At 53.7% G+C, this 16,667-nt stretch overlaps 1 protein-coding gene across 1 annotated transcript in view; it reads left to right on the top strand.

Annotated features, from left to right (window-relative positions):
- Positions 1-16,004, top strand: part of LOC134798452 (zinc finger SWIM domain-containing protein 4-like) — a 114,324-nt gene extending 98,320 nt beyond the window's left edge. The window contains exons 13-23 of the mRNA XM_063770893.1: positions 519-669; positions 1,096-1,237; positions 1,910-2,133; positions 2,255-2,388; positions 2,634-2,812; positions 3,626-3,741; positions 4,826-4,976; positions 5,593-5,814; positions 14,172-14,294; positions 14,988-15,174; positions 15,751-16,004. Of these exons, the coding sequence (XP_063626963.1) occupies positions 519-669; positions 1,096-1,237; positions 1,910-2,133; positions 2,255-2,388; positions 2,634-2,812; positions 3,626-3,741; positions 4,826-4,976; positions 5,593-5,814; positions 14,172-14,294; positions 14,988-15,174; positions 15,751-15,881 (1,760 nt within the window). The 3' untranslated portion in view covers positions 15,882-16,004. The remainder of the gene's footprint in view (positions 1-518; positions 670-1,095; positions 1,238-1,909; positions 2,134-2,254; positions 2,389-2,633; positions 2,813-3,625; positions 3,742-4,825; positions 4,977-5,592; positions 5,815-14,171; positions 14,295-14,987; positions 15,175-15,750) is intronic.
- Positions 16,005-16,667: the final 663 nt, after the last annotated feature.

Genomic DNA, 16,667 nt, shown 5'->3' on the forward strand with positions numbered 1-16,667 from the left:
AAATGTTATTAAGGGGTTTCCTAAAGGAGAACGAAAATTTGATTATTTTTGCGCTACGACGTACGGTTTAGGAGATACAGCATTATAAAGTTTTTTTTTATTTTTTTTTCTTTTTTGTGTGTTTTGTTTTTAATATTAATTAAGGGTTTCTTACAGAGGAACGAACATTTTATTATTTTTCGCTGCGACGCACGGTTTAGGAGATACAGCACTATAAAGATTTAAAAAAAATCGTACCATAAACCATAAAGCATAAACTGCCTATAGTTTTTTTTTAAAGCGGTGCGATAGTGTGTTATCACTTTAATGGCTGAATGCCACGATGGTGTGTCACACATATCTGTGAAATGGAAATTTAAAAAAAAATTACTTCCCGGCCTAGGCCTTAAATTTTGTATGAAATTCCTTTACAGTTCTCTGGAGTTGCTCCGCCCTAAACGTGATACTTCGAAGCCTGATATAACGCCCGGAGTAACGACATTTCATTGCATGTTTGAGAAAAATAATTTCCCTTCCAGATAGCTTATGCTGGACGGGCTGGACGCTGGAGGCAATTTGGTGCGTGTACGAATGCCTCGCGGACGCGTGCCTCGCGCCCGACGACCAGCGCGCCTCGCCTCGCCTCCACACGTACTTGGACGAAGAGCCCAACACTGGTTTGCCTCCTAGGTAATTGATTATGATTGCTCTTCTTCTTCCTCGCGTTATCCCGGTATTTTGCCACGGCTCATGGGAGCCTGGGATTCGCTTGACAACTAATCCCAATTGACGTAATAAGGCACTAGTTTTTACAAAAGCGACTGCCATCTGACCTTCCAACCCAGATGGGAAACTATAGGCCTTATTGGGATTTAGTCCGGTTTCCTCACGATGTTTTCCTTCACCGAAAAGCAACTAGTAAATATCAAATGATATTTCGTCCATTAAGTTCTGAGAAATTCATCGGTACGAGCCGCGGTTTGAACCCGCGACCTTCGGATTAAAAGTCGCACGCTCTTACCGCTAAGCCACCAGCGCAGGGTGAAATGATATGATATGCAATGATAATGACATTCATATATAATTATTTTTTGACAACTATCTTTATTTTAACAGATACCAGCACGTACCCGTGGCAGGCAGTAAGAACCCTGAGGAAACCTACTTGGCACTCGCTCTAGAAGCAGCCCTTCTAGGGCTGGGTTTACAGCGGATGTTACCAAGCGGTCTTTACGCGCAGGAACGGTATTGCAAACAGGTAATGTACTGTTTTATGAAATAGTAAGATTTTGAAAATGCAGGAGAGCAGGCTGCGATGGTATGGTCACGTAAAAAGAAGGCCTTCTGACTACGTAGGAAATTTGGCGCTACAACTTTCCATCCCAGGTCGAAGATCTAGAGCAAGATGGAAGGATGTAGTGCTAAAGGACATGAGTGAGTGCAAGTTATCCGAGGACGATGTCGTGGACAGGGCGAAGTGGAGAAGGTTAAGCAGGAAAGCTGACCCCGCCACCATGTGGGATGGATAGCTAGGAAGAGAGAGAGTAGGATTTTGAAAATATTTTAATATTTTGACGTCAAATTAAGTTGAGAGAAGAAAATGTGGCTCTAAATATCAAGACTGCCTGCCGTCATTACTTATTTAAGATAGTACCTAATTGTTATAAAAACGTTCTTAGGGTAAATTTATTTACAGTTAACGAGTTGCGGTTATAATAGTTATTTACGATACAATTCCGAATTACATATTCGCACGTGTATCGTACAATGTTTTCAGTAGGTACATATGGCCCTTTAAATTTTCGGCGTAGATACGTAATGTGCTTATTATAGCACAGTGTCGTAATGGAGCACCAGATGTACTGTAAAGTAACATTACAACACTCTAAGGAGCACCCGAACTTTACAAAGTTAACCCTTTCTTTCCCAGGAGGAGCGACTAATAGCCCAACTGCAGCGCGTGGAAGGCGAGGCGGCGGCGGCGGTGGGCGCGCGCGTGGCGACGGCGCTGCTCGGCGGCGGCCCCTCCTCCTGCCTCGGCGCCAGGGTGCACCCGCGCTCCGCGCCCGCGCACACGTTCGCGAGGTTCCTGTTCCTGGCGCTGCTGCCCGCCGAGGCAGAGTTGGCGTATAGAGTGGGACTGCGGGCTATGAGGTTAGTCCATGTTACATTATACTCGCAACGGCGTTGCTCGACGTCTTCCTTTATCGGCGCGCGCGATCATCCCCGTTCATCCGTATTCTCTATAAATTCTATGATGTTTGTTTGTTCACAGATTACCAATGGTGGAAGAGGCGTATGCGTTAGACAGCGCCGGCGGGACCGGCGCGGCGGGCGGCGGTGCTGGTGCGTGGCACACATTACAGCACGCCGAGCAGCAACAAGCGGCTCTCGCCAGCGCGCTCTTAGGTTCGTTTGCCCCGATTTTTTTTTACAAACACGCCGATTGTGTAAAATTTGACTATGATTTGATTTGATTTGATTATGACAATCCTGAAAAGTTACGCGTTTCTGAGAAAAACCAATTATGACTAATGAAAATTCGGACAAACAATACATTATGACTTAAAACCCGGACCCGGATTACTAGAGACCCGGTTGGAATGTCTATGTAAGATTGTCCTCGATTTTAATTTACTTATATCATGTACCAGGCGCTGCAAGAGGCAACCCAGGTCGTCTCCGAGCAGCACTAGCCGCGGCGCAACGCCACGTGCGTTCAGCAGCGCAACTGTTCCGGCTCGCACAGGACGCGCTGAGACACGCCGCGCCGCCCGACGCGCCGCACCACCACCGCGACCTGCTGCACGCCGCCTTCGAGCTAGGACTGCAGGTACATCACTATTTACTGGTCTTGCATTGTTGCTGGGTTTTATAGAAAAGTGGTTACAGTAGCACTGCTCTCCGTTTATGCAAAATGCGTACAATTAAATAGAAATGATTTATTTAGCGTGAAAAAAAAACAAAAAAAAAAAAAAACAAAAAAAAAATGTATTTAATGAAAAAGTCACCTTTAACTAAGACTCGCAACGTAAGGTATTACCAAAATTGGCACACTACAGGCTCGTTCTTCGTGCATCGTCCTGCGGACTGCGTCAGTGTTATGATATGACCTATGACCTTTCTCCACTTCCTCGTTTTCTCTATTAAGTAGGTACAGTCAACTGTCAAAATATGGGTGTAGACAACTTACTCAAAAATATGTCCCACAGTTTTTAATTCACTGACATAAGAGTTATGGGACATATTTTTGAGATGACTGTACTTCTCAGTCTACAATCCAAGTACGTGTGTTTAATGAATACTTATTACAAGCTTTTATTTAGTTTCACCTTTCCCGTTGTCTGTAATCAAATCTTGCAAGTTAAATTTGATAAACTTCCCGGTTTCCGTTTGAGCTGAAATTTTGCATGCATGTATAAATCGGATGACAATGCAATATTATGGTACCATCGAGCTGATCTGATGATGGAGACAGGAGGTGGCCATAGGAACTCTGTGATGAAACAACGCAACCTAATTGTGTTAGGGGTTTTTTAGAATTGTCTCGATGAGTATTAGTTGTCTGTCGTAAGAAAAGTACAGTCGGCGATAAAAACTTGTACCAAAAATTAAATTTTTGCCAAAAACTTATTTTTTATTCCAGGTGCTAAGGATGACCCTATCATCAGTGAACTGGCGGAGGCGAGAGATGGTCCGCTGGTTGGTGACGTGCGCCACGGAACTCGGACTCGACGCGTTGCTCTCCATCATGCAGAACTGGTACGTACAACTGAAATCCGTTTTTATTCTCTACAGACTGATCTAGACGTTGCGAGAACTCGCATGCAAGTTTCATACCATTGCGGGTTCTGATTGGTCGGTTGAATTGGACGTAATCAACAGTCCGCAATGTAACTAAAATCGCATATGCGAGTTTGCGCGCCGTCTAAATCAGCCCCACTTCTCGAAATCTTCCAACGTTCATCAATGGGGAGTATTACTGCAATGTTCTGCCGCCAGTGTGCAGCACTGTTGTTTAGTAAACCATAGAGTAACTTAAAAATACTAGGGGCCTTAAACAGTTTTTTGACAAGTTTTCACTATGACTCAAGGCGGTTTGTTTACAGGTGGCCTACCGCGAAACGCGAAAATCGTAATTTCTTTATCGGCCCCTCTATCGATCGGATCGGCAAGAGTGATAGAGAGACAGAAACCGAACTTTCGATCATCGTGTCTCACGGTAGGCCATGTGATTGGCCTAGTGACGCCCCCTTCTACGCAAAGTTTTGCGTAATATTCCCTATTGACGTTTACAGCAAAGCATATGCATTATTTCTTATTTCCTAATAATCCGAATGATACTCTTCCCTCCCATGGAGTCGTAGTTCACAACCCACTATCAGTATATGTTCTTTCTCAAATGGTAATTTTAGTAGGTCTTTAGGGTTCTTTACCCAAAGGGTAAAAACGGGACCCTATTACTAAGACTCCGCTGTCCGTCCGTCTGTCTGTCACCAGGCTGTAACTCATGAACCGTGATAGCTAGACAGTTGAAATTTTCACAAATGATGTATTTCTGTTGCCGCTATAACAACAAAAACTAAAAACAAAAAATAAAATAAATATTTAAGTGGGGCTCCCATACAACAAACGTGATTTTTTTGCCGTTTTTTGCGTAATGGTACGGAACCCCACGTGCGCAAGTCTCACTCGCACTTGGCCGGTTTTTAAGCTTGTACTGGTACAGTTATTTTCGTTAAATAAAATACGTGCCTAAAATTCTTTAGCCGGTCTCCTAAAAGTAAGGTAAAAAAAATTAAGAATACTGTTGGAACAACCTTTGTAACATGATTTTTGTCTGCAGGTACGAGCTGTTCACGCCAACGGAAGCGACGGGGCCGGTGGCGGCAGCGGCCATGTCCCACGCCACGGCGCTCCGACTGGGACTCAGCTTCGAGCAGCAAGAGAAGCTGAGCGCCTGCGCGAGAACGCTAGCCTTACAGTGCGCCGCCAAGGTGGGTACACTAGTTAATGTGAAGACGGTCGAATACCGTCAAGAGTAATAAGTTTCCGTTTATAACGGTGGTTTTTAAACTGACTACGCTACATTGGACTCGTCGAAACGAATAGTTTCTTTGGAATAACGGAGTTTCCCTTTTCTCTTCCCAGCCCAATCATCAGCTAGATGATAATGGATATCTCACAATCAACTGTCTGTATGAATCCAGTTCGAAGGATCTGGGATCCTCTTTCGCCTCTATATGAATGTTCAGTCTTATCACTGTACATACATTTTGGACTTTAGTTATTTGCACGTACATCTCAGACGTTATTATAATCCGCATTAGAGTTGCACGTTCTTCACGTTTTGTCGAATAGCAAATCTAACGGTGGAAGCAAGATCAGCAATATAAAACTGCCATACAGGCAAGAGAGCGAGATAGACGCATCTTAGAGTCTTAAGAACGAGGGTCACCTTATTAACTTGTACTTTAATTTACAATATACTTATATCTTTACTGCAACTGCTGTTTGATTTGCCGGTCACCGCCAGACCACCTGAAGCTAGTAGTGTATGGGCTAACTGGCTGCTACAGTGAATGTTATTTGACCCTGTGTTTGCCTCCCCAGGACCCGCCGGGCTGCGCGCTGAGCGCGCTGTCGGTGTGCGAGGGCTCGGCCGGCGCCTTCGAGGCGGCGTGCGCGGCCGTGGGCGGCGCGGCGGCGCGCGGCGCGCTCGCCTCCAGCCAGCTGTTCGCCGTCGCCAGATACATGGAGCAGCGCGGCCAGCCCGCCCGCGCCATGCGCCTGGCCACGCTGGCCATGAGGAACCTGCACCTCCATTACAACCAGGTGAGGGAGAGAGAAGCCTGCGCGGCCGTGGGCGGCGCGGCGGCGCGCGGCGCGCTCGCCTCCAGCCAGCTGTTCGCCGTCGCCAGATACATGGAGCAGCGCGGCCAGCCCGCCCGCGCCATGCGCCTGGCCACGCTGGCCATGAGGAACCTGCACCTCCATTACAACCAGGTGAGGGAGAGAGAAGCCTGCGCGGCCGTGGGCGGCGCGGCGGCGCGCGGCGCGCTCGCCTCCAGCCAGCTGTTCGCCGTCGCCAGATACATGGAGCAGCGCGGCCAGCCCGCCCGCGCCATGCGCCTGGCCACGCTGGCCATGAGGAACCTGCACCTCCATTACAACCAGGTGAGGGAGAGAGAAGCCTGCGCGGCCGTGGGCGGCGCGGCGGCGCGCGGCGCGCTCGCCTCCAGCCAGCTGTTCGCCGTCGCCAGATACATGGAGCAGCGCGGCCAGCCCGCCCGCGCCATGCGCCTGGCCACGCTGGCCATGAGGAACCTGCACCTCCATTACAACCAGGTGAGGGAGAGAGAAGCCTGCGCGGCCGTGGGCGGCGCGGCGGCGCGCGGCGCGCTCGCCTCCAGCCAGCTGTTCGCCGTCGCCAGATACATGGAGCAGCGCGGCCAGCCCGCCCGCGCCATGCGCCTGGCCACGCTGGCCATGAGGAACCTGCACCTCCATTACAACCAGGTGAGGGAGAGAGAAGCCTGCGCGGCCGTGGGCGGCGCGGCGGCGCGCGGCGCGCTCGCCTCCAGCCAGCTGTTCGCCGTCGCCAGATACATGGAGCAGCGCGGCCAGCCCGCCCGCGCCATGCGCCTGGCCACGCTGGCCATGAGGAACCTGCACCTCCATTACAACCAGGTGAGGGAGAGAGAAGCCTGCGCGGCCGTGGGCGGCGCGGCGGCGCGCGGCGCGCTCGCCTCCAGCCAGCTGTTCGCCGTCGCCAGATACATGGAGCAGCGCGGCCAGCCCGCCCGCGCCATGCGCCTGGCCACGCTGGCCATGAGGAACCTGCACCTCCATTACAACCAGGTGAGGGAGAGAGAAGCCTGCGCGGCCGTGGGCGGCGCGGCGGCGCGCGGCGCGCTCGCCTCCAGCCAGCTGTTCGCCGTCGCCAGATACATGGAGCAGCGCGGCCAGCCCGCCCGCGCCATGCGCCTGGCCACGCTGGCCATGAGGAACCTGCACCTCCATTACAACCAGGTGAGGGAGAGAGAAGCCTGCGCGGCCGTGGGCGGCGCGGCGGCGCGCGGCGCGCTCGCCTCCAGCCAGCTGTTCGCCGTCGCCAGATACATGGAGCAGCGCGGCCAGCCCGCCCGCGCCATGCGCCTGGCCACGCTGGCCATGAGGAACCTGCACCTCCATTACAACCAGGTGAGGGAGAGAGAAGCCTGCGCGGCCGTGGGCGGCGCGGCGGCGCGCGGCGCGCTCGCCTCCAGCCAGCTGTTCGCCGTCGCCAGATACATGGAGCAGCGCGGCCAGCCCGCCCGCGCCATGCGCCTGGCCACGCTGGCCATGAGGAACCTGCACCTCCATTACAACCAGGTGAGGGAGAGAGAAGCCTGCGCGGCCGTGGGCGGCGCGGCGGCGCGCGGCGCGCTCGCCTCCAGCCAGCTGTTCGCCGTCGCCAGATACATGGAGCAGCGCGGCCAGCCCGCCCGCGCCATGCGCCTGGCCACGCTGGCCATGAGGAACCTGCACCTCCATTACAACCAGGTGAGGGAGAGAGAAGCCTGCGCGGCCGTGGGCGGCGCGGCGGCGCGCGGCGCGCTCGCCTCCAGCCAGCTGTTCGCCGTCGCCAGATACATGGAGCAGCGCGGCCAGCCCGCCCGCGCCATGCGCCTGGCCACGCTGGCCATGAGGAACCTGCACCTCCATTACAACCAGGTGAGGGAGAGAGAAGCCTGCGCGGCCGTGGGCGGCGCGGCGGCGCGCGGCGCGCTCGCCTCCAGCCAGCTGTTCGCCGTCGCCAGATACATGGAGCAGCGCGGCCAGCCCGCCCGCGCCATGCGCCTGGCCACGCTGGCCATGAGGAACCTGCACCTCCATTACAACCAGGTGAGGGAGAGAGAAGCCTGCGCGGCCGTGGGCGGCGCGGCGGCGCGCGGCGCGCTCGCCTCCAGCCAGCTGTTCGCCGTCGCCAGATACATGGAGCAGCGCGGCCAGCCCGCCCGCGCCATGCGCCTGGCCACGCTGGCCATGAGGAACCTGCACCTCCATTACAACCAGGTGAGGGAGAGAGAAGCCTGCGCGGCCGTGGGCGGCGCGGCGGCGCGCGGCGCGCTCGCCTCCAGCCAGCTGTTCGCCGTCGCCAGATACATGGAGCAGCGCGGCCAGCCCGCCCGCGCCATGCGCCTGGCCACGCTGGCCATGAGGAACCTGCACCTTCATTACAACCAGGTGAGGGAGAGAGAAGCCTGCGCGGCCGTGGGCGGCGCGGCGGCGCGCGGCGCGCTCGCCTCCAGCCAGCTGTTCGCCGTCGCCAGATACATGGAGCAGCGCGGCCAGCCCGCCCGCGCCATGCGCCTGGCCACGCTGGCCATGAGGAACCTGCACCTTCATTACAACCAGGTGAGGGAGAGAGAAGCCTGCGCGGCCGTGGGCGGCGCGGCGGCGCGCGGCGCGCTCGCCTCCAGCCAGCTGTTCGCCGTCGCCAGATACATGGAGCAGCGCGGCCAGCCCGCCCGCGCCATGCGCCTGGCCACGCTGGCCATGAGGAACCTGCACCTTCATTACAACCAGGTGAGGGAGAGAGAAGCCTGCGCGGCCGTGGGCGGCGCGGCGGCGCGCGGCGCGCTCGCCTCCAGCCAGCTGTTCGCCGTCGCCAGATACATGGAGCAGCGCGGCCAGCCCGCCCGCGCCATGCGCCTGGCCACGCTGGCCATGAGGAACCTGCACCTTCATTACAACCAGGTGAGGGAGAGAGAAGCCTGCGCGGCCGTGGGCGGCGCGGCGGCGCGCGGCGCGCTCGCCTCCAGCCAGCTGTTCGCCGTCGCCAGATACATGGAGCAGCGCGGCCAGCCCGCCCGCGCCATGCGCCTGGCCACGCTGGCCATGAGGAACCTGCACCTTCATTACAACCAGGTGAGGGAGAGAGAAGCCTGCGCGGCCGTGGGCGGCGCGGCGGCGCGCGGCGCGCTCGCCTCCAGCCAGCTGTTCGCCGTCGCCAGATACATGGAGCAGCGCGGCCAGCCCGCCCGCGCCATGCGCCTGGCCACGCTGGCCATGAGGAACCTGCACCTTCATTACAACCAGGTGAGGGAGAGAGAAGCCTGCGCGGCCGTGGGCGGCGCGGCGGCGCGCGGCGCGCTCGCCTCCAGCCAGCTGTTCGCCGTCGCCAGATACATGGAGCAGCGCGGCCAGCCCGCCCGCGCCATGCGCCTGCCCAAGTAGCACAGATAGCTCTATAACTACTCACTTTTAGTTCTATCTAACGCTCTGTGCGTATTAAGACACTTATAAGAGCACACTCGTGGTCCTACAGCTGTATAATAGATCTCACTGATATTTATATAGCTTAGGGCTGATTAAAAGCTGCATTACGGCTCTGAAAACTACCATTAATACGCAAAGAGTGATATAAAGGTATATTTGCTACGACCCTATACAGCTTTAAGGGTTATCAAATGCTTTAACCGTTATAAGGTCTGTTTAGTGGATAAAATTACGCCATGTGCTGTATAAGGAGGTAATTGTGGACTTTTATTACGTTGACTTATTAAGGGAGCACAAGTGAACTATTATGAAGCTAATAGACGTATAATGGAACACATGTGGTACATAATACAGCTTGTCGCTTAACATGTTTACCACTAAGCAGCTTTTATTACACTGACTTTTAAGGGAGCACGAGTGAACTAATATGAAGCCAATAGACGTATAATGGAACACATGTGGCGCATAATACAGCTTATCGCTGCACGTGTTTACCGCTAAGCAGCTTTTATTACACTGACTTTTAAGGGAGCACGAGTGAACTAATATGAAGCCAATAGACGTATAAATGGAACACATGGGGCGCATAATACAGCTTATAGCTGAACATGTTTACCGCTAAGCAGCTTTTATTATTCTGACTTTTTGAGGAAGCACGAATGAACTATTATGAAGCCAATAGACGTATAATGGAACACATGGGGCGCATAATACAGCTTATCGCTGAACATGTTTACCGCTAAAGCAGCTTTTATTTCGCTGACTTATTATAAGGGAGAACGAGTGAACTATTATGAAACCAATAGACGTATAATCGAACACATGTGGCGCATAATACGGCTTAGCGCTGAACATGTTTACCGCTAAGCAGCCTATTATACTACCATTGGGACTGTCTGCATAGCGGCTGTTAAAACGTTCATAAGATGCCTTATAACTGTTTAGAGGTTCACTAGTGTATCGAAATAACGACTTGGACTTTATAGTGGTTCACTTAAGTATCTTTATCAGATATATAACAGTCGTATGCTGCATATAAGAATTTTAACGGTTCACGTTGCTTTTTAACATTGACCGCCATTTTATTGTATATAACCTACAAAATTGAAATTGCTTTTCCAACTTTTAAGGGTAACAATATGGTTTTGTGCCTGAGTTCTTAACCTAAATCATTAGTTTAGTACTTCCTATAAAGTATTATTAACTTTTTATCTCATAATTCTGTCCAAACCACTGAAATAGTTTTTACACATAGCTTATTTATATCATTAATTTAAATAAATACTGATTATTTTCGTGGCGCACTGAAATTTTCTTAGATAATGTATATATATAAAGTCAATAAACTTGCATTCCCAAACATCTTTCTCGCATTAATATATAAAAGATGATGTACAAACATTTAACTAAACACTTTAACAAAATGACTTATGGTGTCGTTGCGCTTAACGTTTTTGCTTCAATATAAATATATTCACCTCTGCGTTCGTCGTCACTATACTAAATATAATAGCTGATTTTTAAGGCAGAGGTGTAAAAGTATGTTATTAATTATCTTTTATTCAGCCCAACGTCAATCTTTCCCGGTATTAGGGCGCACATGTGACATATTAGCTGAATAAAGGGTAACTGGTGGTCTCTTACCCAGCCAATATACACCTCTTATAACTCCTGTTACCCCTTATAATTCCGTTAAATTGCTGCTACAACGCTCTTAAGTAGCTATGTGAACTTAAGGCTGCCTAATTTGTGCCCATTTAAGAGTTATAAAAGCTGAAAAGACGCTTATACAGCTCTTATGCAGCTTTTATATTCCAGCTTCAAGCGTATTCGTACTTCATTATGCGGCTGCTATACAGCTAATCTGTGCTACTTGGGTGGCCACGCTGGCCATGAGGAACCTGCACCTTCATTACAACCAGGTGAGGGAGAGAGAAGCCTGCGCGGCCGTGGGCGGCGCGGCGGCGCGCGGCGCGCTCGCCTCCAGCCAGCTGTTCGCCGTCGCCAGATACATGGAGCAGCGCGGCCAGCCCGCCCGCGCCATGCGCCTGGCCACGCTGGCCATGAGGAACCTGCACCTTCATTACAACCAGGTGAGGGAGAGAGAAGCCTGCGCGGCCGTGGGCGGCGCGGCGGCGCGCGGCGCGCTCGCCTCCAGCCAGCTGTTCGCCGTCGCCAGATACATGGAGCAGCGCGGCCAGCCCGCCCGCGCCATGCGCCTGGCCACGCTGGCCATGAGGAACCTGCACCTTCATTACAACCAGGTGAGGGAGAGAGAAGCCTGCGCGGCCGTGGGCGGCGCGGCGGCGCGCGGCGCGCTCGCCTCCAGCCAGCTGTTCGCCGTCGCCAGATACATGGAGCAGCGCGGCCAGCCCGCCCGCGCCATGCGCCTGGCCACGCTGGCCATGAGGAACCTGCACCTTCATTACAACCAGGTGAGGGAGAGAGAAGCCTGCGCGGCCGTGGGCGGCGCGGCGGCGCGCGGCGCGCTCGCCTCCAGCCAGCTGTTCGCCGTCGCCAGATACATGGAGCAGCGCGGCCAGCCCGCCCGCGCCATGCGCCTGGCCACGCTGGCCATGAGGAACCTGCACCTTCATTACAACCAGGTGAGGGAGAGAGAAGCCTGCGCGGCCGTGGGCGGCGCGGCGGCGCGCGGCGCGCTCGCCTCCAGCCAGCTGTTCGCCGTCGCCAGATACATGGAGCAGCGCGGCCAGCCCGCCCGCGCCATGCGCCTGGCCACGCTGGCCATGAGGAACCTGCACCTTCATTACAACCAGGTGAGGGAGAGAGAAGCCTGCGCGGCCGTGGGCGGCGCGGCGGCGCGCGGCGCGCTCGCCTCCAGCCAGCTGTTCGCCGTCGCCAGATACATGGAGCAGCGCGGCCAGCCCGCCCGCGCCATGCGCCTGGCCACGCTGGCCATGAGGAACCTGCACCTTCATTACAACCAGGTGAGGGAGAGAGAAGCCTGCGCGGCCGTGGGCGGCGCGGCGGCGCGCGGCGCGCTCGCCTCCAGCCAGCTGTTCGCCGTCGCCAGATACATGGAGCAGCGCGGCCAGCCCGCCCGCGCCATGCGCCTGGCCACGCTGGCCATGAGGAACCTGCACCTTCATTACAACCAGGTGAGGGAGAGAGAAGCCTGCGCGGCCGTGGGCGGCGCGGCGGCGCGCGGCGCGCTCGCCTCCAGCCAGCTGTTCGCCGTCGCCAGATACATGGAGCAGCGCGGCCAGCCCGCCCGCGCCATGCGCCTGGCCACGCTGGCCATGAGGAACCTGCACCTTCATTACAACCAGGTGAGGGAGAGAGAAGCCTGCGCGGCCGTGGGCGGCGCGGCGGCGCGCGGCGCGCTCGCCTCCAGCCAGCTGTTCGCCTTCGCCAGATACATGGAGCAGCGCGGCCAGCCCGCCCGCGCCATGCGCCTGGCCACGCTGGCCATGAGGAACCTGCACCTTCATTACAACCAGGTGAGGGAGAGAGAAGCCTGCGCGGCCGTGGGCGGCGCGGCGGCGCGCGGCGCGCTCGCCTCCAGCCAGCTGTTCGCCGTCGCCAGATACATGGAGCAGCGCGGCCAGCCCGCCCGCGCCATGCGCCTGGCCACGCTGGCCATGAGGAACCTGCACCTTCATTACAACCAGGTGAGGGAGAGAGAAGCCTGCGCGGCCGTGGGCGGCGCGGCGGCGCGCGGCGCGCTCGCCTCCAGCCAGCTGTTCGCCGTCGCCAGATACATGGAGCAGCGCGGCCAGCCCGCCCGCGCCATGCGCCTGGCCACGCTGGCCATGAGGAACCTGCACCTTCATTACAACCAGGTGAGGGAGAGAGAAGCCTGCGCGGCCGTGGGCGGCGCGGCGGCGCGCGGCGCGCTCGCCTCCAGCCAGCTGTTCGCCGTCGCCAGATACATGGAGCAGCGCGGCCAGCCCGCCCGCGCCATGCGCCTGGCCACGCTGGCCATGAGGAACCTGCACCTTCATTACAACCAGGTGAGGGAGAGAGAAGCCTGCGCGGCCGTGGGCGGCGCGGCGGCGCGCGGCGCGCTCGCCTCCAGCCAGCTGTTCGCCGTCGCCAGATACATGGAGCAGCGCGGCCAGCCCGCCCGCGCCATGCGCCTGGCCACGCTGGCCATGAGGAACCTGCACCTTCATTACAACCAGGTGAGGGAGAGAGAAGCCTGCGCGGCCGTGGGCGGCGCGGCGGCGCGCGGCGCGCTCGCCTCCAGCCAGCTGTTCGCCGTCGCCAGATACATGGAGCAGCGCGGCCAGCCCGCCCGCGCCATGCGCCTGGCCACGCTGGCCATGAGGAACCTGCACCTCCATTACAACCAGGTGAGGGAGAGAGAAGCCTGCGCGGCCGTGGGCGGCGCGGCGGCGCGCGGCGCGCTCGCCTCCAGCCAGCTGTTCGCCGTCGCCAGATACATGGAGCAGCGCGGCCAGCCCGCCCGCGCCATGCGCCTGGCCACGCTGGCCATGAGGAACCTGCACCTCCATTACAACCAGGTGAGGGATTTTTCTACCAGCGAAACCTTTAAACTCTGCAAAGTCCAGGAGCATTCGAGAAGCCTGCGCGTCCGTCGGCGGCGTGGGGCGCGCTCGCCCCCAGCCGGCTGTTCGCTGCGGCCCGATGAGACTGGCCGCGTTGGCTATAAAAAATCAGCATCTTCATTATGACAACGTAAGAAAAATAGAATAACTTTAAAGTAGCACCAGGCGCTGTCACCAGGTGTCTGGAGGAAAGCGCGTTCGCTTCGAAACAACTGTTCGCTGTGGCCAGATTCATAAAAACACAACATTTCAGTTGACGGCTTTGTGACGCCCTTCTGATGTACGACGGAGGCATGGTTCACATACTTCTCAAAACATGGGTTTTACATTGACGCCCTTTCTTTCCCATGTTCTTAGCTCTGATTCATCTTCTAATTTAGTTTTTTGTTTTTACAGGACAGCCATCCAGCAATAGCAGACATCCACTGGGCCGTAGCGTTAGCACATTCGCTGGGTCGCGCGGAGCTGCAAGCCATGTTGCCTCTACTCGTCAAGAACGTCCAATGTGCTCCAGTACTGGTGAGTATTAACTTGACGGGACAGTCATCCATTTATGAAAGATATCTGCTGGGCGTTGGCACATTCGCTAGGTCGCGCCAAGCTACAAGCAACTGCTAGAGACCATTAGCGCTACCATTTGAATAAGAAATTTGAAGAAGGGTAAAATTATAGTATAATGTTGTAATGTTGATGTGAATCGGTACCATCTCAATTTTATTTTAGCGTCCTCTGCTGTTATCTGCTTTCCATCCTTTATTGTAAGACTTTCAGCGCGTATGTCATCCTTTGGCGACGTCAAACCAGTACCAGGGCTTTCTTTTTAAGGTTCCGTACCCAAAGGGTAAAAACGGAACCCTAAAGTACTAAGACTCCACTGTCCATCTATTCGTCTGTCTGTCACCAGGCTGTATCTCATGAACCGTGATAGTTAGATAGTTGAAATTTTCACAGATGATGTATTTCTGTTGCCGCTATAACAACAAATACTAAAAACAGAATACCGTCTGTGCGGAAAGAGAAGAGTCGTCGAATGATATGGGGCCCAATACATTCCACGGCTCTTCTCTTTCCGAACAGACTCTAAAATAAATATTTAAGCGGGGCTCCCATATAACAAACGTGATTTTTTTTGCCATTTTTGTGTAATGGTACGGAACCCTTGGCCGATTTTTATTTACGTGACTCGTACAATAAGAACAATCCCCGTTCCAGTCGGACGTGCTGCGGCGCTGCTGCGTGGCGGCGGCGGGCTGCTCGCGCGCGCGGCCGCCCCCCCCTCGGCCGCCGACGCCGCTGCGGCCGCTGCTGGAGGCCGCGCTGCGCGCCTACGCCTCCACCACGCACGCGCGCCTCGCGCACATCTCCCCCCGACATTATGCCGACTTTGTGGACTTCCTAGGTGAGCGTGTACCTAACTTTACACTCGAGGAATTCGGAAGATATGAAAACTGCAAAGGATCTCATACTATTGTCACTATGACAAAGTGCGAAGCGGCACAGTAATCATTAATCGAATTCCTTGACCTTACTAGCAAATACTGTTACAATTGTAAACTGAAAGATGTTATCTTATTCTTACTAAAGAACAAATGAACTAACCGACACCTCCAGCTTTCGCGACAAAGCACCTTGGAATTTCTCTAACAATTTTTTTTCTACATTGCCAACATAAAACGAAAAATTGTCCATAATTAGCTTACGATCGACTTCCATTTTAACCTATTATTGACACTGACATCGTTACTGTCAATAATAGTCGTAAACACGCTAACACCTTATAAAACAAAGTCCCCCGCGGCGTCTGTCTGTTTGTCCGCGATAAACTCGAAAACTACTGAACGGATTTTCATACGGTTTTTACCTATCAATAGAGTTTAGGTATATAATTTGTTAAGGTTCCACCCGACGCCGGGGCGGGTCGCTAGTATAAATAATTCAACTATCCCACAAACGATCAATCCTTTTTCTATTGCAGGTAAAGCTAGAGACACATTCGCGCTCGCACACGACGGCCCCCATCAGTTCGCGGCTCTGTTACAGGAAATTAAACTCAAATACAAGGGCAAGAAGAAACTTATGTTCCTCGTTAAAGAACGCTTCGGCTGAACATTAAGGCCATATATATAACGGTTATTTTTGTATGATCACCGCCGATTTTCGTTTAGAAAAACGGTTTTAAGTAACCAGGCCCCGTAGACAACATGCCAATCGCTAACGCTCCGTAGCGAACGCAACTGTCACTGTCACACTAATATGGAAGAAAAGAGAGACACAAAGCGATTCGATGGCGAAGCGCAAGCGATTGCCACCTTGGCTAGGCCGGCAGTATTCACTTACATAATACCTGATTAAATTTGATTTGTCCAAATCGAAATCTTCCAAAAAACTGGATCTGCCCCATTGACTGACGAAATATTAATATCAAAAATTGCGTATTTGAAAAATGTATAAATCTCTCAATTTAACATGTCAACAAAACTAGGTTGACAGTATGGGAAACTTGAATATTATGAACGCAGTTGTTAATAATATTTCCAAAATTTATTCCAGTCCGTTAGGTTAGTAAAATGGACTTTAATGACACATCAAATGCTGTATTTCTTCAATGATATCGGATCTCAAATTCAGAATGGCTGAGACTTAGATTTTGTTTATAATAGGATTTTTTTTTCATTGCAGCAGGGCGAAAAAATCGGCTTTAATAGCCTTGGGATTACAGTTACTAATCATGACATTTTAAAGATCCGTCTTTTTTGCTCTGCTACATATTTTTGTTACATTAAAATATAAAAGTGTTAAGCGATAGCCAGTATGCCAACGCTGTTTTGTTTTTAAAAGTGCAATCGATCCGTTTATGTTTTTTTTTGTTAAATTCGTGCAATATGGCGCCGT

The sequence above is a fragment of the Cydia splendana genome, chromosome 16 (assembly GCF_910591565.1).
Source record: "Cydia splendana chromosome 16, ilCydSple1.2, whole genome shotgun sequence".
In the NCBI taxonomy this organism is placed as follows: domain Eukaryota; kingdom Metazoa; phylum Arthropoda; class Insecta; order Lepidoptera; family Tortricidae; genus Cydia; species Cydia splendana.